The following is a 27,392-nucleotide window of genomic DNA, read 5'->3' as shown; positions in this document are numbered from 1 at the left end:
CACAACTGAGTGCTGCATTTATACTGGAAAGTGAGGGTGGACTCTCTGCTACAGCACAAAGCAACATCGACACTGAGTCTTGTGGCACACTGAAGACTTTACAAATTCATTGTGGCCTATGCCAGCCTTTGTCAACCTGGTGCTTTGTACTACAACTCCCAACAGCCCCAGTTGATGGGAGTTGTAGTACAAAACATCTGGAGGGCAGCAGGTGGGTGAAGTCTGCCCTGGGCTGATCTTCCAGGGTTGAAATGGGCAACCAGAAAGTTGTTTTATGGGGTAGTTAGGAAAAGCAGGCAGTTCAATCCCTCTCCTCCCTGTATGATAATTCTGCATGTGCCATTTTTTGCTCTTGGCTCTCGCTGGCCTGGATATGGTCTGATCCAGAGGGTGGGGGAGATATGGAGTAGCTGGCCTTCCTCCCTTCCCGGCTCTCTGAGTCCAGGGAGGAATATAGTCAGCAAAACAGACCGTGCTCTGTGCAGGGATTGGCTGCTTAGTTTATAGAGCCTTTGAGAGAGCTCCCTGGATGTTCTGCATCGTCTTCATCATGCTCTGCCTAAAATGTATTATCACAGGATCAGAAAAATGTGAAAAATAGAAATCCCCAAAGCTACACCCTACTTATAAGGTGTGCAAGGAAATGTGTGACTGCAACTCGTTTTGGACCACAATTGTGTGTCAGCGCGCACACTTTCCACAAGGGGATGTGCAGTAAGAATTTATAAATAATATAAATGAAATACTGGTCCTTGGCACCCCCCGGCACCAGCTACATTTTATTGGCTTCTTGTTTGCTCAGATCGCTTTGCGGCGCTGCCATTTCCATTTTCCTGGCAGAGCCTGGTGGTACCTCCCCATTTCCTGTGGTTTTCAAGGTTCCTGCAAAACCACAGTTGTGTAGCACCAGAAAAGGGGGGTGGGGGTGGCTGTGCAGGTGAGGAGGGTGGGGTAGGGGTCTACCTGTGGGACTTACAAATACAGTGGAGCTGTTCAACTCATTGTGATTGTCACAGTATGTTTTCCTTCATCCTTAAAATGAAACAAAAACAAAACAAAACACCAAATTGGAAAACAAATGTTTCACTTGTCCTCCGGCCGGAGAAACTCTTCCAGTTCTCGGAAGGTATATCCCGTCGCCCCCCCGCCCGGCTTCATCTCCACAGTGTCAGTTGAAGGTTAGTGAAAGAGTGGGGGGAAACAGGGTGGTCAAGACTGCACAGTGTATGACATTTATGGATTCCATCAGCTTCTTGTCAAGAGACTGAACTTATACCTAGGAAGTGTTTTTTCTTTCATTTGCCGAATAGTCAAATTCCTTCTGTCCAACCACAGGGTACACACTGGAGGGCAAATGGGGGGCGACTGGGATAAATCAAGGGGTGCGGCCTGTTGCTGTCCATCAGTGGCCACCAGTTCGGTACCCCATAACCAGAGCTTTTTTCCCAGGGGGAACTCACCGGAACTCAGTTCCAGCACCTCTCAGGTGGGCGCCGTTGCCATTCTAAGAGAACGAGGGAGGTGTTCATGGTGAGTTCTGGCCCCTCTTTTTCTAGAAAAATAGCACCGCCTGTAACACTTTCTGAATGGACCTTCTCATAGAGGCCTCTTGAACCGCTCTCCTGTCTTTGCGGAGAGCATCCGGGAAGCTCCAGAGAGACCGAGGGAGTTCTTACTCCCGAGGAACGCTGCCGAGAGGGTGAGACACACTTCCACTTGGCAGCCACTGTGGCGTGAGATTGCTCCCGGGGGAGAGGCTTAGAAAGAAATCCCCCATCTCCCCTGTGGGTGCCGCTAACGGTCACCGAAGCATCTCAGGCTCCACTCCTGCATCACCTTAAACCGCAAAGAAGGCAGACCTATCGGGAAGGCCGGGGCGGAGGTGAAAGGTCAAGGAAGCAGCTCCCCTAAGGGGGGAGGGGGAGTCCACCCACCCAAAGGTTTCCTGGGCACCTTGCTTGTGGGCTCTCCCCGCCTGCCCAAAATCCTTCAGCAGTGGATTTCGTAAGCAATCTGAGGCTGGAACATGAGTCCCTGGTTGACAAAGAGCTCGCTGGCTTCCGGGGGGCCGTCTTCTTCCCCTTCCAAGGTCTGGGTGGCTTGATCCTGCAGCTGCTCAGGGAAGGTCCCCACCAGGCCCTGGGGGTCCTTGTAGGTGGCGAAGAGGGGCTTGTTGCGGTCGATGACGAACATCTCGTGGCCCCTCTCGTCCCGGTACTCCTCCAGCTGGGCGAAGGTGGTAGGCCCATCCGAGTAGTCGTTGACGTAGAGGATGTTCTCCTCCTTTTTGGCCTTTTTCCGCTTGCGGTGCTTCCGGTAGATCATGATCACCAGCAGGAGGGCCACCAGGGCCAGGAGGGAGATGGCCACGGCGATGGCCGTCTGCGTGGCCATGCTGAGGGCGTTGAAGTCCATGCTCTCCATGTCGTAGAGGGGCTCCTGGCTGATGTCCACAGAGGCCGGGTAGCCTCGCGACGTCTGCTGCTGTTGCTGCTGGGAGAGGTTGACCATGAGGTGGAAGAGAACCCGGGCCGTCCCACCCGGGTTGGAAGCCTCACACTCGTACTTGCCGGCATGGGCCACCGTCACGTTGTTGAGGAAGAGCATCCCACTGCCCGTGTCCGACTGCTCAAAGCGCTCCCCCACGCTGCGCTCGCTCAGGGCAAAGGTCCCGCCTGGGAGCCGGGAGCCGCTGGCCTTGGCACCCCCAGCCCCCCGCCAGTGCGCCAGCTTGCGCCACGTCACCAGGGGCTGCGGGTAGCCCGAGGCCTGGCAGGAAACGCGCAGGTCGTCGCCCAGCCGCGCCGTCACTTCCAGGGGCTCGACCTGCACGACCGGCGGGATGCAGATGAGGCTGTTGCCGGAGACGTCCATCAGGCTCTGGTAGGCCAGGCGAGGGGGCTCCGCGCACACGATCTTCTTGTCCTGGGGGCTCAGGAGCCGCTGCCCGTCCTCCTTGATCCAGGAGCTCAGCCAGTGCAGGGAGCAGTCACAGCGCCAAGGGTTCTCTGCCAGGAGGAAGGAAGGGAGAAAAAGAGAGGGTCTGGTTACAAGTCAATGTCACCCCAGGAGTCTCCCACTGCCTCCCAACCACTCTCCACTCCACAGCCCCATGCAAAATAAGAATATAGGAAGAGCCTGCTGCCTCAAGCCAATGGCCCATCCAGCCCAACATCTCACATCAGCAGACCAGATGCCCCTATGGGAAACCCACAAGCAGGATTTTTTTATATATACATGCTTTTTATTGGTGTTTCATTTCATACATACAAACAAAATACAGTAAAATTCAACAATCATTTACCCACACTCTGCTGAGCATTGACTTCCTTCCCTCCCTTCAACAGGTTTTCTTATGTCAGTTACTTTTCCCACCGTTTCTTATTGTATCCAATCCTATCTACATCGTAAGATTTATTTCAGTCCTGCCAGAGTCTTCAAATTTCTACAGTTATTATTTATGTACTCCATAAATTTACGCCAATCTTTTTGCTTCCTCCTGATTTCGGAATCTACAGGTCCGTTTTGCTAGTTCCGCATAATCAACCATCTTCGTCTGCCTCTACTCCTCTATTGTTGGTAATTCTGGTAATTTCCATTTTGGGGCTAACAAAGTTCTGTCAGCAGTCGTAGCATACATAAATAACCTTTGGTCTGCTTTTTCTATTTCCTCTCCCATCAAGCCTAGCAAGAAAGCTTCTGGCTTTTTCGGGAAAGTGTATTTAAATATCCTTTTCAATTCGTTATAAAGATGGAGATTTTTACCACATGTGGTGGACATGTGAGAAAATGAAACAGTTTTGGGAACAGATTTGTACCGCAAGCAGGATTTGAACACAAGAGCAGCACTCTGCCTTCCTGTGGTTTCCAGCAACTGGTATTCAGAAGCACTGCTGCCTCTAACCGTGGAGGCACAGCCTAGCCATCCTGGCTAGTAGCCATTGATATCCCTCTCCTCCTCCTCCATGAATCTGTCCAACCCTCTTTTAAAGCCTTCTAGGTTGGGAGCCATCCCTGCCTACTGTGGCAGGGAGTTCGGCAGTTTAATTACAGAAGGAAAAGCCAGAAGGTCTCCTTGCAATACCCAACCTGCATTATTTTCCTATGGGATTTGGAGTGGAATCCCAGAATGCTCCTGCTCCCTCTCCCACAGCTGTAAGGACACCTCCATAATACTCAGCCAAACTAACTGAAGCTTCACCCAAATCCTACACTGGCTCCCAGTACATTTCCGAGCACAATTCAAAGTGTAGGTGCTGACCTTTAAAGCCCTAAACGGCCTCGGTCCCGTATACCTGAAGGAGCGTCTCCACCTCCATCGTTCTGCCTGGACACTGAAGTCCAGCTCTGAGGGCCTTCTGGCAGTTCCCTCACTGCGAGAAGCCAAGTTACAGGGAACCAGGCAGAGGGCCTTCTTGGTGGTGGCACCTGCCCTGCGGAACGCCCTCCCACCAGATGTCAAAGAGAAAAACAACTACTAGATTTTTAGAAGACATCTGAAGGCAGCCCTGTTCAGGGAAGCTTTTAATGTTTAATAGATTATTGTATTTTAATATTCTGTTGAAAGCCGCCCAGAGTGGCTGGGGAAAACCAGCCAGATGGGCGGGGTATAAATAATATATTATTACCTCTTCCAGCCCATGGGGCCACATTTATTTTCATTTCATAAAATTTGCACACGGCTTGATTGTTGAAACAACACCACTCAAAGCGGTTTACAAAGAGGATAAAACAATAAAAATCACCAGTAAAAACAACTCTTTTAAAACATCCAGAATATAAAATCAGCAATAAACTAAAAACAGGATTAAAACACACCTCAGCATTCTACGTGTCTAAAAAAGAATGTTTCTAGCAGGTGCCGAAAAAAGTACATGGAAGGCTGTAAAGGTAAAGGTAAAGGGACCCCTGACCATTAGGTCCAGTCATGGCCAACTCTGGGGTTGCGGCACTCATCTCGCTTTATTGGCCGAGGGAGTCGGCGTACAGCTTCCGGGTCATGTGGACAGCATGACTAAGCCGCTTCTGGCGAACCAGAGCAGTGCACCGAAACGCCGTTTACCTTCCTGCCAGAGTGGTACCTATTTATCTACTTGCACTTTGAGGTGCTTTCGAACTGCTAGGGTGGCAGGAGCAGGGAGCGAGAAACGGGAGAAGGCCGTACTTGATGTTAATAGGCAGGGGGTTCCAGAATGCAGGTGCTGCTGCACAAAAAAAACACCGTTTCCTACAAATAAATCTTTGTGGCTCTTGCAGAGATTTCCTCCCAGCCTGACATGCCTGCATCCCTCCTGCCTACCCCAACTTTTCCACCTTGGGGGCAGTAAGAGAAGTGGGCAGCAGAGGCCCGCTTTGAAATGGCTGCGCTATCACCAGCACTTCTGGCCTGCAGGTGGCGCCAGAAGAGCTGCCAGCGCGGCGGCTCACCTGTCAATCGCAGCACCTGAAGACTGATGAGGGGCCGGAGAGCCACCCGGCTGATGGTGCGCAGGTTGTTCTTGCTGAGGTCGAGCAGCGCCAGCGAGGTCAGACCGGCCAGCGCCTGGTCCTCCAGAGTCTCTATGCTGTTCTCCTGTAAGTGGAGCTCCTGCAACCTCTGCAAAAGAGAGAATCAGATGGCACATTAGGTAGAAAGCAGGCCTGGAGCTGTTATCCACTTCTTCCTTGTTTTGGTACCACTGCTGTTTGGGGCTGTTTGTCCCTCATTCGTTTGCGCTGCCCATGCAGCCCCATGCAAATTGGGAGCTCTTGGCCAGGAGTCTAACCCCCTGCAAGGCAGAAATCACAACTAGAGGATGCAAGACAGATGGCCGTTCACCTTCTGCTTAAAAACAGCCAAAGAAATTACAAGAAGTACCAAGAGTGGAGGAATGGCAGATGAAGATGATGGACTTTTGGCAGCTAGCCGACCTGACCGGAAGAGTCCATGACCAGAAGGAGGAGGAGAACCAAGAGGAATGGAAGAAATTTAAAGACTATTTAGCTAAATACATTAAGATAACTTAAACAGAAATATTTGTGAGTAACAGATTGGCCTGGGATTTAACTATGTGAAATTGCATAATATTATGGATAGAAGTCAAAATGAAAAGAAAAAGATGTTAATTGAACAAGTAAACCTTATATGAAAATAGTGTTGGAAAACTGCTACAATGAGCTATACGGAAACTCAGCTAGGGGGATTTGAGGAAGTCACCCAACAATGATAAAAGAGTGGGACTATAACAGTTAGGATAAATGTTTGTTTGTTTTTTGATACTGTAATGTTTTTGTTATGTTTGTTATAATTTTGGAAAATCAATAAAAAAAATGGGGGGGGGGGATAAAATAAAAGCAGCCAATGAAAGAGAGCCCACAACCTCCTGAGGGAGACCGTTCCACTGTCAAATGGCTCTTACAGTCGGAAAGTTTTTTCCTGATGTTTAGTCTCCTTCTAACTTGAATCCACTGGCTTGGGTCCCATCCTCTGGAGCAGCAGAAAACAAGTTTGCTCCGTATTCCATGTGACAGCGGTCTAGGTGGCACTGAAGAAGGCTAGCAGATCTCCTTAAAGTCTCCTCTTTTCCAGGCTAAACATACCCACCTCCCTCAGCCATTCCTCATAATATTTGAGGGCCCTTTGCCATCTCTTTACCAGACCCTTTACCATCTCGGTCACCCTCCTCTACACACCTTTCCAGCTTGCCAATCTCCTCTGTCAATTTTGGTGCCCAGAACTGGACACAGTTTAATTGTGTATTGAAAGTCCCTGCTGTTCCTAATATTAACGACAAGTACTTGAACTTGCTTTTAAAGTTCACACTACTGACTTTGTAATGCGGCTATTTCCATAATGCTCTGTTGCATACAGTAGGAATTAACTAAGACTTAGCTCCTCCAAGTCATTCATCTCTTTGCACTAAGCCGCTGCAGATCAGGGATGAAAGTGAGAGTTGCTCAAACCCTGACTAATACTGAGCCTCAGTTCCCTCATCCATAAAATGGGAACAGCAGGGTCCTAACGCAGAAAACATGGCTGTTTCTGGGACGCAGACTGGGGCCACCTTGATGGACAATGGCTTGCTTTCCGGAATGCCCCTGTGGGTCTCACCTCCAGGTCACAGAAGGTGAAGTCGGGCAGCCGGGTGATCTGGTTGCCCGCCAGGTAAAGGACTCGCAGGTGCTCCAAGCCCTTAAAGATGCTGCTGTTGATGAGATGGATGCGGTTGCCATTGAGCGCCAGTTCCAGCAGCCGGTTCTGGTTGCGGAAGGCGCCTGGCTCCAGGGCTGAGATGGTGTTGTTCTGCATGTAGAGGTATTGCAGGCCCGAGAGAGACGCCAGGTCTTGCTGGTGAATCTGCGTGATGCCGTTGTCCTGAAGAAAAACCGTCTGAAGTGGGGAGAAATAAATAAATAATAAATAAATTTTATTTATATCCCGCCCTCCCCAGCTGAAGCTGGGCTCAGGGCGGCTAATAACAATAAAATAATACAACATTCTAAAATCATTTCATTATAAAATTAATTCAAATCAAATTGATGGCAACCACTGGGCTAGAGTTCTGTGAAGATTGCCAAAGGAGGGAGTCAGGCTGTGCCTTGACCAAAGGCCTGGTGGAACAGCTCTGTCTTGCAGGCCGTGTGGAAAGATGTCTAGTCCCGCAGGGTCCTAGTCTCTTATGACAGAGCGTTCCACCAGATCGGAGCCACAGCCGAAAAAGCCCTGGCTCTAGTTGAGGCCAGCCTAACCTCTCTGTGGCCTGGGACCTTCAAGATGTTGTTATTTGAAGACTAAGTTCCTCTGTGGGACGTACCAGGAGAGGCGGTCCCGTAGGTACGAGGGTCCTAGGCCGTATAGGGCTTTAAAGGTTAAAACCAGCACCTTAAACCTGATCCTGTACTCCACTGGGAGCCAGTGCAGCTGGTATAGCACCGGGTGAATGTGATCTCGCAGCGAGGACCCCGTAAGGAGTCTCACCCCAGCATTCTGCACCCGCTGGAGAAAGCCAGGGGAGATGCCATCAGTTAAACCCTGAGCTCAACGTAGTGTCAGCTCCTGGAAGAACAACAATCCTATTTTCTTGTCTGACTTTAGATTGAAGCTCACCATGTTCTGATGTCTATGTACTACAGATCTTTAATAGCAAATCACCACCTGATTCATTTTGCTTTCTTATAAAGTATTTTGGTTACTTAATCAAGCTTTAAAAAGAAGATAGTAAATGAGCAGGAGAGGATGTGCTCTTTCACGTGTGCAGGTTGCATTGGGAGCCCAAAGGCTTGGTGGTGGTAGCAATGTGTCTGCGTGCACACACTTTGGTTTTTTATATACGCTCTCCATTTTATTGGTTTAATATATTTGTTCTAGCTCCACATCCCAAAGGGTCTGAGCTGGCTAAAACAAATCTATACCAGGTACACGCACACACAAAAGCCCACCACCACCCAGATTCAAACACACCAAATTGGCAGTCTATTAAAAAGTAATTCTTGACACCTGCATGCACCTCAAAGAAAGCATATATGGAAAAAGATATAAAACAAACTGCGCGACAAAATCAAGACAATAGAAAAAGTATAATGAGAATGATTGGAAGCTTCTCACAGAAAACTTTATTGGATAAGACAGACATGATGTTGTATAAACATGTGGTTCTTTTAATTGACTTTTTTCTTTTTTGTTACTTTTAAACCTTTCTTCGACCTTTTTGAGGTGACGAATCCCTTTTTCTTTCTTCTTTTTTTCTTTTTTGTGCTTAACTTTGTTATACTTACCTTTACTGTATGATTGTACTTTAAATTAATAAAGATTTATTTTTTAAAAAAGCATTTCCATATTCTTTTCCAATTTTGTAGGTTATATTGGCTCAAGACCGAATCAGTCATTGTGTATGCTACTTCTACAGAGATTCCAATTTTGGTGCTTTCGGAAAGACACCGTTCATTGTTCTTATTGTTAACGTTTGAATTTATTTTTGAAAGCAAGCCAGCATTTGCACTGAATGGACGACAGTACTGTGAGGTAGATTAGGTTGGGTGGAGAAAGGAAACCTGGCCCTAATGGTCACACCCCCAGTGGTGCTGGGAGTTGGGCTTCCACCCACCTGAGCCTTACCTGGGTGGAGGGATGGATGCTGCCTGGGATCTCTTTGAGGCCCAAAGAGCCACACTCCACGGTCATGCTGTAGCAGCGGCAGGTGGCTGGGCAAGTGTGGGCCTGGAGTGCCAGGAGACCCAACAGCAGGAGGGAAACAAGCGTGGGCTCCACCGGAGCCATCCTAGAGCAGCTGCTGGCAGGAGACAGAGAGAAAGGGAGAGATTGAATGGTTGTATTTCTATGTCGCTTTGCAGTCAAATGAATCCCAGAGCAGCTTAACAAACAGTAGCAGAAGAGAACATCACAGGGACAGCATAAATCACATAACAAATGTTCAGTAAAACAACTACAATCTGTAAAATGATCTTAGCAAACCAGCAACTGAAGAAATAAGCTAAGCATCATGATTACAGTGTAAGGCATATTACATGATTAACAAATCAATAAGGCATTCGTAATCTATAAAGCAGTATTGACAAAATAATATAAACTCTATTAAATTAATAGATACTTCCTCTCCCCCCCTTCCATGACTCATGAGTCCCCATCAGGTAAAAAGACACAATTTAAATAAATATATAATAAGTGTAATATTTCACTCTATTCGGATCATTAAAATACACATACACATCCATCATACAGGAGGAACCTATCTAATAGAAATACCTAAAACAGGAACACACACCACAGAAAATCCACAATAGGTTATAGCAGAGGCTCAACAAACCACAGACGAGAAATAGAATCACAGAACTAAATCACGATTTTATTATTTTATCTCTCCTCTCTTCCTAAGAGTTAAATATGTTGTACATTGAGTTTTCCCCCCGCCGACATTTTATCTTCACAACAATCCTGTGAGGTAGTTTAAAGTAAGCCAATAATAATAATAATAAACAGAAAAATAAACAGCTTCAAAGGCCTATTGGCCTTTGGCCCTCCAGATATTGCTGGACCACAACTCCCATCATCCGTGTAGCTATATGGATGCTGCAGAATCTCCTTTTTAGAGCTGGCAGACTCCTTCTTTGGCAACCTTTTGAACGCATGCTGAAAATGGTTCCATTCCTCCGTGCCCACACAGGCAATTAAGAAGACATCCGTCCAATTCATGTCTGTCTTTAACTTTTTCTGGTTTTAAAAATATTTTTATCATTTTATAACAATTCCATTTAAATGTATATAATACAACAAATTAACCAAGAATAACAAAAAAAACCCCAAAAGTGACAGTTTGTTTTCTGTTTTCTAAGCATTTCTGTGTTTCTTTGATGAAGCTTGGAAGTACTGAGACATACGGCATCTTTTAGTCAAATAAGTCCCTCCTAATATATCTTTAATGGTTTTTATTGTATGGGTTTCTGTTTATATTGCCACAAACCACTTTGATATATATATATATTTATGGCACAGTGGTATATATCTTAATTAAACAGGCAGGCAGGCAGGCATGTCCTGGATACACTGTTTGCCTTGCAGGATGAAGGAGGGCAAGAAGACTCCTCCACGATCAGTCCAAGAGTCCAGCATTCATTTCTTTCCAGGGACCTACCAGATGCCTAAGAAAAGCCCGCAAGCAGAAAAGGCACACTCCTGCACTCAAGCATTCTTTCCTATCCTCCCCAGCAGCTGGGAGTCACAAGCAGGCTACCTCTGATCCACAAGGACAAAAAAAAATATCATTGTGACTAGCAGCCATCGATAGCCTTCCACTCCTCCAAGAATTCTTCCAATCCCCCTTTGAAGCAGTCCAAGATGGCGGCCATGCACTTCTCGTGAACTCCACAGTTCCACCATGCACGGTGTGATTCAGTCCTTGCTCACCTGGGAGTTGCTTTGGTATCGAGGATTCTTTGCGGTTGGCCCTACAGCTTGTCTACATGCATGGCGATGACCACCATGTCAACAAAACAGATGAGAACCTCTTTGGAGAGAGACCATCTGGGGTCTTTGTCTTAGGTGTGGGCTGCTAGTGGATCCGCTGGCTGTAACCAAGGTACCAAAACCATGGCAACAAGCATCTAAAAATATAGGTACCAGTGGATGCCGCTGATATGGCTGGATCCTTGCCACCAGGTGGAAACTGCTTGCAGAGCTGGACTGGGGTGAAGCCAGAGTGAGGATGTTGCTGCAAAAAGGAGGCTGGAGAAGTAGAAGAGACTCACCTTGCACCCCCTGGCATCTCGGCTCAGCACGGCACCATCTCATCTTCCCCACTGCCCCTTAGCTGGAGAGGGATAGCTCAGTGGCTCCTAAACCCATTAGAGGCTTTGAGCAACGTCACCAACAATCAGGGAAAAGCACCACAGTGCTACAGGCATCCTAATGAGAGATTAGGGTGAGGCAGCAGACACGCTGCGTGGGGCAATGGTCTTAAAGTCTCCCCTGGCTCTGGTTCCAGAGAAGAGCATCTAACCAGCTGGAAGAACAGATGGGGGTATGGATGCTGCCCTCTGAGATTTGGTAGGTTGTTTGTGCCAATCTCTGGACAAAGCTCCCTCTTAATTTCTCCATCAGCCTCAAAGCTCCTGTTCTTGCATGCCTGTCCATCTCTGCTTTGCCAACCCCCAGCTATGGGCCTATTTTGATACGCAACTTTGCACTCGAGCAATCTCCTGCTGCAAAAGTAATTATCACTGCTTTGGTGTTATAACAATGGTTTAGTATTCATGCGCCGATGCTCTGGCAAATGCACATTATGTTTTGGATGTGCATTGTATTGATATTTCGCACTGCGGTGATTATACATGTATTCATTGCATTCTTGTTATCTTTCGAATCTCCTCTTGTTGACCTTGTTTTTCTTCAGCACATCTGGTTTTGCGATCTGTGCCTTGAAACTTCTGTGTAGGACCTCAGTGCAACTTGGCCAAATTGTAAGCCACGGGGGGAAAGGCCATCATAGTTCAGTGGTAGAGCACCTCTCTGGGGTCGCCTCCAGGGAGGGCGGAGAATGTTCTCTGTTTGAAGCCCTAGAGAACCCGTACAAGTCAGTGCGTAAGAAATATTGAACCAACAGTTGGGCACGCACTGTGTACACACCATGCATTTAAAGCACATCCTGGAAACGGTACCTTGTCAAGGGTGCTGGGAACTGAAGCTCTGTAAAGGGTACACTACATTTCTCATGGGGGAGAGTAAAGTGCTTTAAATGTATGGTGTGTACATAGCCTCAGTACAACGTAGCTTCCTATGACTCCAGGCCTTTTTGATGCCAAAGCTAATACAGCCAACTCTGCTGTGATTACATATTCGTGGAATAAGCTAGTTTGGAACACAGCCCTGCTTGCAATGACAGGGACAGCCTCTACCTCCTTGCTTCTAAAGCAACCTCTCTCCCTTTCTCCAAATCTTTCCGTAGACTCTCTTCTTTGCCCCAACAGCACAGGAGGAAGTGGTGGCCACTGACTTGGATGGCTTCAAAAGAGGATGGACACATTCGTGGAGGAAAGGGCTATCTATGGCTACTAGCCATGGTAGTTATACGCTGTACTGCCACAGTTGGGGGCAGAAATGTTTCTGAATACCAGTTGCTGGAAAACACAGATTCTGCTCAAAATCAATTCAGTTCCCCTGGTTAGCCTTTTCTACTACACTGTTGTTATTGCAGCAACAATCACGGTCCAGTAATAATAATAATAATAATAATAATTTATTATTTATACCCCGCCCATCTGGCTGGGCTTCCCCAGCCACTCTGGGCAGCTTCCAAAAAAATATTAAAATACTGTAATACATCAAACACGTGAGTTGCAGTTGTGCAAGAACTGAGCCTTCTTGGGGTGTCCGGACTCACAGAAGGGTACCCTGCTGAATTGGACCAAAGACCCACCTAATCTAGAACCCCACAGTAGCCATTCAGATGGCTGCAGGGGCACCACAAACAGAGTGTGAGGGAAATAGCCCCCCACAGTGGTTATTCCTCAGCAATAGGTATAAAAAAGCCTGCTGCCTCTGGATCCTGGAAGGAGCATACAACCATCACCAATAGCTAATGTTATTATAGGCTGCATCAACAGAAGTCTAGTGATCAGATCTGCTTTGTTCTGCCTTGGTCAGACCCCACCTGGAGTCCTGTGTCCAGTTCTGGGTGCCACAACTTTAGAAGGATATTGACATGATAGAAGGTGTGCAGAGGAGGGAGAGCAGGATGATCAAGGGTCTGGAAACAGAGCCTCATGAGGAATGATTGAAGGATTTGGGTTTGTTTTCTGTTCCTCGAGAGGGCAGGGCCCCAAACCAATGGATTCAAGTTACAAGAAAGGAGATTTCGACTGAGTGTTAGGAATAACTTTAAGAGCTAAAAATGCAAGAAGGGCCTTTGCACTTGCCAGAAGCTCGGCTCTGCCCTCACCGGTCCTGGAAGGAGCCTTTAAAAAAGTCCCATATGCTCAGAGACTTTGCGCCTGTGCATTGGGGGAGATAGGAAGCCCAGAGCACTTGTTCTTTAGATGTCCCTTTTATGAAGAGGCACGTAGTAAGACCATTGGTCCCCTGCTGGTGAGGCTCGCTGACCTCCCGGAAAAGCAAAAATTCGACCTTTTCCTGTTAGGCAAAGATCAGAAGACGATCCGGATGGTCGCCAGATTCTGTGTACAGATCTGTAGGCGCAGACTATCCCCTGACTCAAACTAGTTCGTTAACAAATTCCCCAAACTCGGTTCCATGGGTGACTCTGGGTCAGCTCCCTGCGGTAGTTTACTGTTGTACATTGTTTTTAAATTTATTGTTGTACATTGTTTTAATTGTTTGTTTTCCTTCTGTGACTGTACCCCCAAGTGTGTTTTATAAGCTGGCCTCCGACCGTAATAAATTATCTATCATCTATCTATCTATCTATCTATCTATCTATCTAACTTTAAGAGCTGTTCAGCGGTGGAAATGACTCCCTCTGACGGTGGAGGGTTCTGAGGGTGGAGAGTTTGGATGGCTATCTGTTAGGGATTCTTTAGTTGTGATTCCTGTGTTGCAGGGGGTTAGACTAGATCACCTTGGGGTTCCTTCCAACTCTACAATTCTATGACTATCATGATGAGGAGCCATCAGGTCCCTTTTGCTGCTCAGGCACTTGCCCAGCTGAGGTGGGGTTGCTGTTCCCTGCTAGCCTGAAGGGTCCCTTTTCACTCCACTCTTCTGTGTCATCTCTTGCTCAGTTAATTGCCTCCCGCTCTCTTTAATGCATAATAAATAATGAGCAAGCAAGGCCTTATTAAAATTTCATCGGGAGTTTGCAGCCGCTGCAAGAGATTGGGGTAAAATGGGAGGGGGGTGCCCTCCATCTGTTCATTCACAGAGGCAGCTCGGCCTCCCAGCAGATAAATTAGAGAGAGGAGCATCCAGCTATATTAATCAGCCGTTACACCATGAGAAACCTTCATCAGGATCTCGCTGGGATGCTGGAGGGAAAAGATGGAGGACAAGGCAGCAAACATCCTCCTAATGCCACTCTATAAATCCGAAGCACATCCACAGTGTCAAAATACTGGCTGCGGGCAGAATCCTCTCTGCTGCCTAACTGCTAACAAAAGGGCGCCCTGCAGTGCCTGGAAGCCAAAGCCCCTGATCTCTTTTTCAGTACAGCGGCTCAGCCACAAAAACCATAAGGAGAGCACCTCTGAGTAAATGCAGAGTGTCGACTGAGTGAATCCAACCAAGCCTTATGAGGAACAGTTAAACGAGTTGGGTACGTTTAGCCTGGAGAAGAGAAGACTGAGAGGACCGAAATCAATGGATTCAAACTACAAGAAAGGAGATTCTGCCTAAACATTAGGAAGAAATTTCTGACTGTAAGAGCTGTTCAATACAGTGGTACCTCGGGTTAAGAACTTAATTCGTTCTGGAGGTCTGTTCTTAACTTGAAACTGTTCTTAACCTGAAGCACCACTTTAGCTAATGGGGCCTCCTGCTGTACGATTTCTGTTCTCATCCTGAAGCAAAGTTCTTAACCCGAGGTAATATTTCAGGGTTAGCGGAGTCTGTAACCTGAAGCGTATGTAACCCGAGGTACCACTGTACTGGAACAGACCATACTATTTAAAGCACATTCCCTGCCACAGAAAAAGAATAATGGGAACTGCAGCTTTCCCTCAAAGAACTAAAGTTCCCAGTGCCCTTAAACTACAGTTCCCAGGATTCTGGTTGAGGGTGCTTTAAGTGTACAGTGGTACCTCGGGTTAAGTATTTAATTCGTTCCAGAGGTCCATTCTTAACCTGAAACTGTTCTTAACCTGAAGCACCACTTGCTAATGGGGCCTCCTGCTGCCGCCGCGTCACCAGAGCACAATTTCTGTTCTCATCCTGAAGCAAAGTTCTTAACCTGAGGTATTATTTCTGGGTTAGTGGAGTCTGTAACTTGAAGCATATATAACCTGAAGCGTATGTAACCTGAGGTACCATTGTATGGTGCAGGCTCAGTTTAAGAATGAAGTACTGTACTGTAATGGACTGAAAAGAGATCCTTCATTGAGAGAAGTTGCTCACTAGGAACTCTCCAATGTGCTGAAGCAACCAAGCCGCCTTCTTCTGTGGGCTTAGAGCAGGACAGCAGCTCTTGTCAGGCCGCTGCATAAGCACTCCAGGCCTTTGCTCAGTTGCAAAGCTTTGCTGCAATGCCAGGATCCCTTGGAACATGCTTTGAAACAGCACCCCCAGGGCAGCACTTTGCAAAGCCAGCCTGGAAACTTTTTTTTTTTTTTGGCACTCAGTACCAAACAACTCTGAGGGCGAGGGCATCCACAAAAAGCAAACCCAACAGGGAAACCTCCTTTGCATTTACATAGTGATAAGCTCATCGCAGGGAGGACAATTTTATTGTGAATGCAACCAGCGTGTGGCTTGAGGGGGTAGCAGGGGGAGAGAGAGCATGTGAGCTGGAAGGCTCCATGCAACGGGAGAAATGGAAAAATGCAAGTCTCGCAAATGGAAACACGTGTTCAGAATTACAGTACAGGGAAATGAAGGCCTCTTCGCTTTGAGCACACTTCTAGGGGTGCTGCCTGATCCTGCAGAAGTGGCTTGCTGAGGCTCTAGCATGTCTAGAAAGTTGATGCAAGTTTTAATGTGTTCAGTTTATTACTATTCTAACTGTGTTTAATTTATTGCTATTTTAACATTCCCCAAGTCTTTAATGGTTGCTGTTGATTCTTCTTGATAATTTCATTGTTTTATCTTTTCCGGCAAGCCATTCTGAAGGGATCTTTTTATAAGCAAGCAGTGTACAGAGTTTACAAAATAAGTAAATAAAACAATCAGTAAGTGGGACAGACTTTGACAACCTGGTTTTGGGCTAAAACTGTCACCAGCATGTTGCATAGCCTTAGAAGGGGCTACAGCCATGGGGTCTGTCGTGAAGATAACTGGGGAATTGGAGGGGGGGAAGAGCTGGATGTTCTACTGGTCTGACTCATGCCTTGTGGCAGGTTGAACTAGATAACCATTTGTGTGTCGCCCAGCTCTAAATTTCTATGATTCAGGACCTCATCTGTTCCAACTGCACCTGAAGGATGCTCATAAGGTCACCTCCTTAATGTGAGAGAAACATTCTCGCTAAACTGAAAAACAAAAAGTCTAACACCCACTCGAGTGCCAACAGGAAGCTGCTCTGCTCCTCACAGGAAGCCCCTCTCTATTTTGTCATCCAGCATTCCTTCCTCCAGGACACGGGTTCAAAACACCTACTTGGTTACAAAGCTCTTATGGTGGCTGAGGGCAAGTCTCTCTCTCTCTCTCTCTCTCTCTCTCTCTCTCTCTCTCTCTCTGCTTCTTCATCTCTTAAGTGGTAGTAATAGCCCACCTAGCAGTTCGAAAGCACGTCAAAGTGCAAGTAGATAAATAGGTACCACTCTGGCGGGAAGGTAAACGGCATTTCCATGCGCTGCTCTGGTTCGCCAGAAGCGGCTTAGTCATGCTGGCCACATGACCCGGAAGCTGTACCCCGGCTCCCTTGGCCAATAAAGCGAGATGAGCGCCGCAACCCCAGAGTCGGCCACGACTGGACCTAATGGTCAGGGGTCCCTTTATCTTTAATAGCAATCTACCTCAGGATATTGCTGTGAGAGGCAGACGTGCCACAAAGACTGGACGACACGTGGGAAGTCTGGAGCGCTTATAAATAGGGCGTAGCTATAATGTGTTTTTAAATTATTGTAATCCGCTCTGATCCTCAAAAGATAGGGTGGGGATTAAATAATATTATCAGCCTCTTAATAATGAAGGATTATAAAGGATCCTCCTTTGGGATTATAATGGATCACGCATGATGGTTCACCATAAAGCTGAAACAAGAGGGGTGACCCCCAAACCTGACCTTAAGGCCTGGCATGGCAGAATTGTGGGGCAGAGAGAGGTTGGCATAGATCAGGAAAGAGGGGCTTGTTGGGATTGAGCCATTGTGAAGTTTATATAATAATAAATGGCATGCAGGAAGAGGCTAGAGAAAGGTTTCTCTCTCTCGCAAGACCAGAACTGAATGTTGGCAGTTACAGGACAGATAAAAGAAAGTCTTTCTTCACATAGTGGATAGTTAAGCTATGGAACTCCCTCCCACAGCAGACAGTGATGGCCACCAACCTAGAAGGCTTTAAAAGATGATCAGACATGTTCATGGAGGAGGAGAGGGCTCTTGATGCTGCCAGTACGTTTCCGAGCACAATTCAAAGTGTTGGTGCTGACCTTTAAAGCCCTAAACAGCCTCGGTCCAGTATACCTGAAGGAGCGTCTCCACCCCCATCATTCTGCCCGGACACTGAAGTCCAGCGCTGAGGGCCTTCTGGCGGTTCCCTCACTGCAAGAAGCAAAGCTACAGGGAACCAGGCAGAGGGCCTTCTTAGTAGTGGCACCCGCCCTGTGGAACGCCCTCCCACCAGATGTCAAGGAAATAAGCAGCTATCTTATGTTTAAAAGACATCTGAAGGCAGCCCTGTTTAGGGAAGTTTTTAATGTGTGACATTTTAATGTATTTTTAATCTTTATTGGAAGCCGCCCAGAGTGGCTGGGGAAACTCAGCCAGATGGGCGGGGTACAAATAATATATTATTATTATTATTATTATTATTATTATTATTATTATTATTATTATTATACTCAGGATGGCTATTCTCCACCTCCATGGTCAGAAGCAGCAATGCTTCTGAATATTAGTCCCTGGAAGAAGGGGAGAGGGCTGCTCTTGTTTTCCCACTGGGGCATCTGGTTGGCCATTGTGAGAACAGAATACTGTACTAGGATGGATGTGACATTGGCCTGATCCAGCAGGGCTCTTCTTGTGCGAGGGGATCACCTCCGTTTTTCCAGTGTTTACAACATTTAACATGGTATTCTGGGCTGGTGGACTTTTACCATAGCAAGCCAAGAGCCTTGGACAGCTGCTCCACTTACGCAGACGGAGAGGCTACCACAGAAGCATGGTGGGGCACAATGATGACTTCTTCCTGAACTGGGTCCCCTCTGCATTTAGAGAGCTGCAAATAATTCTAAAGCAGCTTAATGGTATGGGGAGGATTTGAGAGCCAGCCTGCTAAGGAGACGGATTAGCCACCAGCAAGAAGAAGCAGCCCTGCCAGGACACCTGGCTCCCTAGGAAGGGTAGTGGAACAACACAGCTCAACTATCTATCACAGGCAGGGAGGACACACAAGCTTCAAAACCCCTAGAGTGTCAACCTGGAAGCCAGGAAGACATGCTTGTGAGCTCCTGGGTTATGGCCCCCTCCCTCTCTGGAGGAAGAGGGAAGACGTAAACACTTTTTTTGCCCAAGTTTTCAAGTTAATTGGTAATAAATATACTGAGACATCTATATTTATCAAAGTATTTATGCTGATAGATTTTCATTATTAAGCATATATTGTAACTGGGAACAAAGGTACCAGCCTTCTACAGAGCCAGACACTTTGTCTTATCTAACTCCATACTGTCTACACTGAGAGGCAAAGGCTCATATTTAGCCACACTCATTGTTTTTTTTAATTAGGAGGAACATTAATATATTAGTGGTCTGTCTTATACTCATCCATTAAGTAGGCTTGTTCCTTTTACTATGTTAGCCACCTTGAGGAACAAAAATGCAACGAATAAGTTCAATAACAAACTAATAAAGGCATCGGCTACAAGAAAGTTCTCCTACACAGCCCCCATGAACTAAACGGGACCAACACAAGAGCATCCCACCAGGGCTTGCAAGAGAGAACTATGGATTGTAGGTCCAATGACATCAGTAGCTGAAGAGGTATAACAGGAAGGGTTCCGCCTTCCCCGTGTGAAAAAGCATGCTGCTGTTAAATAGCAAATAAGTACACATGTTAAAAGGGATGCGGGTGGCGCTGTGGGTTAAACCACAGAGCCTAGGACCTGCCGATCAGAAGGTCGGCGGTTCGAATCCCCGCAACGGGGTGAGCTCCTGTTGTTCGGTCCCTGCTCCTGCCCACCTAGCAGTTCGAAAGCACGTCAAGTGCAAGTAGATAAATAGGTACCGCTCCGGTGGGAAGGTAAACGGCGTTTCCGTGCGCTGCTCTGGTTTGCCAGAAGCGGCTTATTCATGCTGGCCACATGACCCGGAAGCTGTACGCCGGCAAACTCAGCCAGGAAAGCGAGATGAGCACCGCAACTCCAGAGTCATCCACAACTGGACCTAAGGGTCAGGGGTCCCTTTACTTTTACTTTAAAAAGGGAATGAACATGAGCTGAGGATGTTTGCTTGATGGGATCCTGCATGTTCACCACTGAAAAGATGCAATATAAGAAGAAGAGTTTTGGATTTGATATCCCGCTTTATCACTAACCGGAGGAGTCTCAAAGCAGCTAACATTCTCCTTTCCCTTCCTCCCCCCAACAAACACTCTGTGAGGTGAGTGGGGCTGAGAGACTTCAGAGAAGTGTGACTGGCCCAAGGTCACCCAGCAGCTGCATGTGGAGGAGCAGAGACGCAAACCCGGATCCCCAGATTACGAGTCTACCGCTCTTAACCACTACACCACCACCACCCTTCTTTTTTTCATTTCATTTTTAAGTTATATACCGCTATATTAGAAAGGCTATATTACAATACACAAGGCAGTTTATAAGCTGGGGGGGGGGGGAAACAAATATACAAGATCACACATGATATAGCAATGAGATGCAATACAAATATGTAATTATGACTATGTATGTATGTAAAGCAGCATCACCAACATGCTTAGAGATGCCCCCCCCTCCTCTTCAAGCCACTGGGCATCTCTTATTTCAATGACAGTTCATATAAATGCATTTAACGTCATAACTTGCCCACTACCCAGCACTGCTGAACTATGGTCCACCCCAATCTCATGCTGTCAGGTTTCTTTGAAACCAGCTTGGTGGAGGAGATGCAATCTCTTCCGGTGTATCTGGGGGCAGGAGAAGGGAGGGGAGAATATGTGGGGCAAGATGTGCAGCAAGGGGACCACAACACTGTTGGCGTTATTTATTGCTGGCACTTCTGCCAAGCAGGTCTGCTGTTGCCATGGCGCAGGCAACTGGCTGCAATGCCCACTAAGTTGGGAGACATCAGGGGAAGGGGGTGGCAGCACCGATGCCATGCTAAGCAGGACCCCTAGGGCACAATTCCCTCACTCTGCTGTCACGGTGGCAGGCTCCTGTCAGACCAATTTAGGGCGTTTCACAACAGAGGCTTGAGGATGCATTTTATCCTCTGGAAGGCTGCATTTGCAAATGTTGTTGGTATTAGGTAAGAAAAATAAAGAGAAAGGTATCTGCATCTAATGTGCATTCAAACTAATGTTGGTTTTTTACATCCACAGTACAGTCCGCCCTCCAATGACCCGACCCCCTGTTTACCAGGGGCAGCCCCTGAATTTTCTGGTTATTGTTTAAAAAAATCCCTTCACTGCTTTTGCGGGAATCAAATGCTGTCAGTGTGCACTAAAGTTCTTCGCATTTCAGGCTTCCCACCTGGATCTCTAGAACTTAAGTATTTGGGGGGAGGGGATAGAGATTCATTTTTATTCCATGTGCATACAGTTGCAGCTACCCTACATATGCAACGAGATTATTTGCAAGATTAAGCACTCATTTTTTAAAAACAAAGAAAAGCTACGGTCAGTATAATATGTACATCAGCCAGAGAAAAGCTTCCCAACAATATTTGGGGTGGCTGTGAAGGGGGGTGCGCGTGCACACACACTCAAGCAACAACCCTTGTTGTTCTCAGGGTTCCAAACACCCCAAAGCTGTCCTGGTTTTTCATCTGGAAAATACTAGAGGGTATTAATTATTGAATACAGTGGTACCTCTGGTTGCGAACGGGATCCGTTCAGGAGCCCCGTTCGCAACATGAAAAGAGTGCAACCTGAAGCGCCGTATCTGCGCAGGTGCACGGCGCGATTTGCTGATTGTGCGCATGCGACAAAACCTGAAAGTAACCCTTTCCGGTACTTCCAGGTCGCCACAGGACGTAACATGAAGCAAACGTAACATGAGGTATGACTGTATATATATTATCAATTTTTTTCTGAACAGTGTCTCCCCTTCCCCAGAAAGAATTGTGTTTTGGAGCAAGCCATTCCAGGCTTATGGTCCCACCAGACATCCTTTCCATTGTGCACTCATGATGCTCTGCATTCAGGATGGTATTGGGGCTGTTAGACACGATTCTGCTTTCAACACTGCTTGCACCTGCTAAAGTTTTGGGGTGGAGGTACTGCTCATTCCCATTTCCTGCAGAAAACCTGTAACTTTTTACCCCACAAATGCTCTGGAAGGGATTTCCCCCCCACACTTTTGTTGCACTGTAGACACAAGACTCCTCCCTTCCAGGAGGCAATAATGTGGTAACGTGGGAGCATCACAAGACAGGTATGTGGATGGTTCAGTATAAACCCACCACCACTAAAGCACTATTATTGTGTCAATGGCATGTTGCAGAACTCATCCTCCAAAAGGCAACTATTCTATTGCTGTCTCCTTGGAGCAGAGTATACATTTGTGATGATACTGTTAGGCACATCATGTATATTGATAGCACCATATAAATGATACTGAGGAGTATTATTTTTATCATTATTATTTATTGAATTTATATACCGTCCTATACCTGGAGGTCTTAGGGCAGTTCACAGAACAAAATAAAAATGTAAAACCACAAAATATATAATCAAAATAAAAAGAACAACCCAACCCCCCCCAAAACCCCCCGCATTTTAAAAGGGCACAGGATGTCGATCAAAGGCCTGGTTAAAAAGGAATGTTTTTGCCTGGCGCTTAAAGGTGTATAGTGAAGGCGCCAGGCAAACTTCCCTGGGGAGAGCATTCCACAGATGGGGAGCCACTGCAGAGAAGGCTCGTTCTCATGTTGCCACCCTCCAGACCTCTCGAAGAAGCACACAAAGAAGGGCCTCAGAAGATGATCCCAAGGCCCGAGTAGGTAATTATGGAAAGAGGCGGTCCTTGAGTTATTGCGGTCCTGAGCCATTTAAGGCTTTATAGGTCAAAACTAGCACTTTTAACTTGGCTCGGAAACTAATTGGTAGCCAGTGCAGTCGGACCAGGATAAATGTAATATGCTCAAACCATCTTTCTCCAGTGAGCTACCTGGCCGCTGAATTCTGCACCAGGTGAAGTTTCCGAACCATCTTCAGAGGCAGCCCTACATATAACGCATTGCAGTAATCTAACCTTGAGGTCACCAGAGCATAGACAACAGTAGTTAGGCTATCCCTGTCCAGATAGGGGCATAGCTGGGCCACCAGCCGAAGCTGATGGAAGGCACTCAGGGCCACTGAGGCCACCTGAGCCTCGAGTGACAGCAAAGGACCCTGGAGTAACCCCAGGCTATGAACCTGCTCCTTCAGGGTCAACGTAACCCCATCAAGAGCAGGCAACCTCCCACCCATCTGGTCTAGGGAACCACCCACAAACAGTGCCTCAGTTATCTGGTTTAAGTTTCAGTTTGTTGGCTCTCATCCAGTCCATTACCAAAGCAAGACACTGGTCCAGCATTTCCACTGCCTCACCTGCAGATGTAAAGGAGAAATAGAGCTGAGTGTCATCAGCATACTGCTGACAATGTATTCTGAAACCCTGGATAACCCCACCCAGCGGTTTCATGTAGATGTTAAACAATGTGGGGGATAGGATTGAGCCCTGCCGGACCCCACATTGAAGGTTCCACGGGGCTGCAAAGCATTTCCCAAGCAACACCCTCTGGGAACAACCGTCCAAGGAGGACTGGAACCTCCGCAAAGTGGCGCGACCCACCCCTAGTTCGGACAGAAGGGTACCATGGTCGATGGCATCGAAAGCCACTGAGATGTCAAGAAGAATTAACAAGGACATGTTTCTCTTGTCTGTCTCTCGACAAAGGTCATGATACAGGGCAACCAAAGCAGTTTAAGTGCCAAACTTTTGGCAAAGCATCCAGCTTTTTTCAGAAGAAAAACAGCATCACCTGTTTTCACATTAAAACACACACTCTTGCTATACCCAAACACAACTAAGCAAAGTTTGCATTCAGTGAATCCCTAAATACCACCATTTCTCACAAAGTATAAATATGAGCATAGCCTAGCAGTGGTCAGATCCAGTATCCCTGAAGTGGTTAACTTCTTAAATGCGAGTTCAAGGAGTGCACTTAGGGGGCAGCAGGACCCTCAGACTCAGGTTTGGAAGTGATCCAAACCATTGTTTGGAACTGTAATATTTGGGGGGACTTGCAATGATGCCGTTGTGCTCCCAAGGATTCCTTGCAATGTGGCAGAGAACTTGGCAGAGTGAGGGTGAGGAATGAGAGACTCTCTCTCAAGTCACCCACAGTAGCAGCCTAGCACACAGATATCAAACATGGCAAGCTTCATCAGAAACCAAAAAAAGTTGTGCTGTCACAGGGAAGCTGCACCTGTTGGATTTCAGTGTGCTGCACAGGCTGCCAGAAAGAAGCTGCTGTTCCCAGTGCTGGAGAGCTATTCTGCAACAAAAGCCTCAATCCTTTTTTCTTTTCTTTTTGGCAGGGTGTGTACATGTGTCTGTGGTCCCAGCCTTTGCTGTATACACAGGGAAGCACGGCACTCCCCGTTTGTTACTATAGCTCCATCATTTGCTGTTGAGTAGCTATGGCAACCTGTGTGAACCAGGGAAAGGGAGCAGACAACCACTCACAAGACTCTGCAAACATTGCCTGATCAATAAAGCTGGCAAACAGGGGCTTGCAAATTGGGTTGCACAAGCCCTTCATTTAATTCTCTCTTTTTCTAAGAGGATTTCATGAAAGGAGTACAGTACAAACACTTCTTATGAAAGGAGTTAACCCTACTCCCAAAGCATTATTTCGCGTGAACCTTATCAGAGAACATATCACAGTTCAGAGGCTTATCAGAGAACACATCACAGTTCAGAGAAGGCGCTTCCTTCACTTGAGCACAGGCCCTCGGTCAATCATTGCTATCTTCAGGTCTGGGAATGTCCCTTTCCTGACAGTGTGGTGGAGTCTCCTTCTTTGGAGGTCTTTAAGCAGAGGCTTGACAACCATATGTCAGGAGTGCTCTGATGGTGTTTCCTGCTTGGCAGGGGGTTGGACTCAATGGCCCTTGTGGTCTCTTCCAACTCTAGGATTCTATGATTCTATTCTATGATTCTGACACCCTAGAGAGTCTGCCAGTCAGTGCAGACAACACTAAGCCAAATGGACCAAGGGTCTTAACTTGGTACAAGACAGTTTCTTGTGATCCTGGAGCCCACCCCACTTTCACTCCCCTTCCCAGGATGCCTCTGTCCACCAGAGACAGCAACTTTCCCTTTTTCAACAACGGGAGACATCTTTCCCATGAACTGGGGGAACGTGGCTCCCGTGTGGAGTCTATAAAGGTGCATTTGGCATCCCCTTGGATATTTTGGACTACAATGCTCAGCCAGCAGTGGTCAAGGATGATGGGATTTGCAGTCCAAAACATCTGGAGGGCACAAAGTTGCTGAAGGTTGCTGTAAAATGTTTCTGGAGGGATTTCCCTCCCCTGGAACAACCTTGGCTTTGCATACATGATGCTTGATCTCTGGCTTGCCCTAATTCCATCTCTCCTCCTCCTTTCCCCCCCTATCATATTATTTATTAAAGGTGGTCATTAATGAATACACATACCCAAGGACCTGTGTGAATGAAATATCTCTTAAAGGAGTGGAAAAACCCACCAAACAATGCCCCTGTAAAACCAAAAGACAACTCTCACAAACAAGCCCACAAATGTTACTAATCCACAATAATTTAGACTACAATGTGTGGCTACATGCCTGCACTGAGCACCAGTCACCCTCAAGATTACAAAAACTTTCCTCCTTGTTTACCTGGAAGAGTTATTTCTTCCCTACAGATGGCAAAACGCTCAGCTATTTACAAACCAGCAATAGATAATAGAGGAAAACAAGCAAAAACAAACTAACACAAAACCCTCCCGTATACTGAATTCAAAGTTAACTCAAGACACTAAGCGGAAACCCAAGCAAGAATGCCTGCCTGGGTTCAGAAGGCTGCTCTTAAGAAGACAAGATGTCTCTGCATGTGGCACAAGGATGAGGGCCTTCTCACCAGCCCATAAAGGCGATGGGGGGGGGGCCTTAAAGAAGAAGCTGGCTTCCAAAGTAAGTGTGCAGGTCCCAAACCATATCAGACTTTGTAGATTAAAGACATCAGGCTCAACGGTACCAGTGATGGATGGCAACCGGCCCCATGAAGAATGATTGCGAAACCCTTTTGCCAAGGCTCACTGGGTGTGGGGGGAAATGGGTAGCAAGGGGAGCCCCTGAGAGGTGCACCCCACCATCCCTGGAGCTGGGGTAAGAGAATCTGATATGCTTGTTGCACGCTTAAAGGTCTGGGTTCAAATCCCAGTTCAGCCCTGGCCAGGGGGAAAAGGCAGTCCCATCTTTTGGCATCTCTTTGGACACAGAAGGTCGCAGCCCCGGCATCTCCACTCGTACAAGGGTCAGGGATTGGGAACAGACCTCTCTTCCTACCTGAGACCCTGGAGAGCCACTTCTAGGCTGGGGGAGCAGAAGAGCCCTGAATGGCCTTGCCCGGTCTCCCCACAGTGGGGAGACGCCTCCAGCAAGCCCCGCTGCTAACAGGGGCGAGAAGGCAATAGATCTCCCCCCATCTTCCGCAGAAACTGCTGCTTGCCTTCTATCACTGTGCCATTGAGAGCGTGCTCACTTATGGCTTATGTGCGTGGTACGGAAGCTGCACTACCCAGGACAGGATGAGGCTGTGCAGAGTTGTTAAGGCAGCAGAGAGCATTGTTGGCTGCCCACTCCCCACCTTAGAGCAGATTTATGCCACAAGGTGCCATAGGAAGGCACTGGACATAGTAAAAGATCCATCGCATCCTGGTCCCTGTCTCTTCGAGCTCCTGCCGTCGGGACGGAGATACAGGACGATGAAGACGAGAACGAGCCGTCTTAAGAACAGCTTCTTCTCCAGAGCGATCTCAGCCCTGAATGGGAAGCCTGGACTTTGAAAGTCATCTAATCTTCCTTGCTGTACTATACTGTATTGTTTAATTAGTGTTTTTATGGAGCAGCCAAGTAATTTCGTTGTCCCCGAGAGGGGGCAGTGACAATAAAGATATTATTATTATTATTATTATTATTATTATTATTATTAATAACCTTGCTGGATCGGCCCCACCAGCTGGCAGTCCAAGGAAGAATGGCATGGAGAGAGGATGCTCTGAGCCGGGAGGCCATCCTGGCATGCCATCCGTGCCCTCCTGCTGCAGCCCTGCCTCCCGCCCCCTTCTCCTCCAAAGCCCAAGCGCTGCCCCCTTTCGGGGGGGGGGAACCACACAGACACAACCACCCTCATGGAGCAACAGGGAGAGGGGAGACCCTTCGGGGGCCACCCAGTAACTCTGCCAGGGAGCAGCGCGGCTGAGAGGCGGCTCCGGGTCGCGCGGCGGGACCTTGTGGCGGGGAGTCCCAAAGGCCCCGTCTCTCCCTTGCTTTGACGGACGTCACTCGGCGCGCGACCCCCGCCCGTTCGCGAGTTACCTCAGGGCGAGACCGGCGGGTGGTTGGAGGCCGCTGCCGCCTCTCCCTGCCAGGAAGGCGGGTAGGTAGGTAGGCCGTCCGGCTCCCCTCAGCTCCCCCGCCCCGGACCCCTCCGGCGAAGGTCACCGGGTCTCACCTGCAGCAGCGCCGCCGGGCCCCTCTCCATGGCATCCGCCGGCCGCCCGGCCTCGCAGCAGCGCCGGGAGGAGCGGCCCAGGGCTGAGGGGGCGTCCAGAGGACGAGGGGCCGCCTCGCCACAGACACCGCCGCCGCCGCCACACGCGACGCCGCTCGCCTCGACGCGCTTCTG

The 27,392-nt window shown here is 47.7% G+C and overlaps 1 protein-coding gene across 3 annotated transcripts; it reads right to left on the bottom strand.

Moving 5' to 3' along the window:
• Positions 1-708: 708 nt before the first annotated feature.
• LRRC24 (leucine rich repeat containing 24) lies at positions 709-27,392 on the bottom strand. 3 transcript variants are annotated; one of them, XR_014549943.1, is made up of 6 exons: positions 27,219-27,387; positions 9,095-9,269; positions 7,091-7,369; positions 5,428-5,596; positions 1,728-3,008; positions 709-1,675 (listed from the first exon to the last, which is right to left on the bottom strand). XR_014549943.1 is itself a non-coding variant. In XM_083622099.1 (5 exons), exons 1-5 carry the CDS (start codon positions 27,251-27,253, stop codon positions 1,990-1,992), a joined length of 1,677 nt encoding a protein of 558 aa, XP_083478225.1. In that variant the 5' UTR covers positions 27,254-27,392; the 3' UTR covers positions 709-1,989. The 3 variants fall into 3 exon arrangements, 2 of the variants coding, with proteins under 2 accessions (XP_083478225.1, XP_083478226.1); XM_083622099.1 differs by having other exon boundaries at positions 709-3,008; positions 27,219-27,392; XM_083622100.1 differs by having other exon boundaries at positions 709-3,008; positions 9,095-9,266; positions 27,219-27,392.

The sequence above is a fragment of the Podarcis filfolensis genome, assembly GCF_964270895.1.
Source record: "Podarcis filfolensis genome assembly, chromosome: 7".
In the NCBI taxonomy this organism is placed as follows: Eukaryota; Metazoa; Chordata; class Lepidosauria; order Squamata; family Lacertidae; genus Podarcis; species Podarcis filfolensis.
Note: the sequence above shows the minus strand (reverse complement) of the source record. Positions and strands in the feature narration are given on the sequence as shown.

Excerpts from the sequence above, each read along its gene's own strand:
- LRRC24 (XM_083622099.1), bottom strand. The coding sequence starts at position 27,253 with ATGCCATGGAGAGGGGCCCGGCGGCGCTGCTGCAG. Across the intron at positions 9,270-27,218 it reads GCCCGGCGGCGCTGCTGCAG|CAGCTGCTCTAGGATGGCTC; the intron begins GTGAGACCCGGT and ends GTCTCCTGCCAG. Across the intron at positions 7,370-9,094 it reads GCATCCATCCCTCCACCCAG|ACGGTTTTTCTTCAGGACAA; the intron begins GTAAGGCTCAGG and ends TCCCCACTTCAG.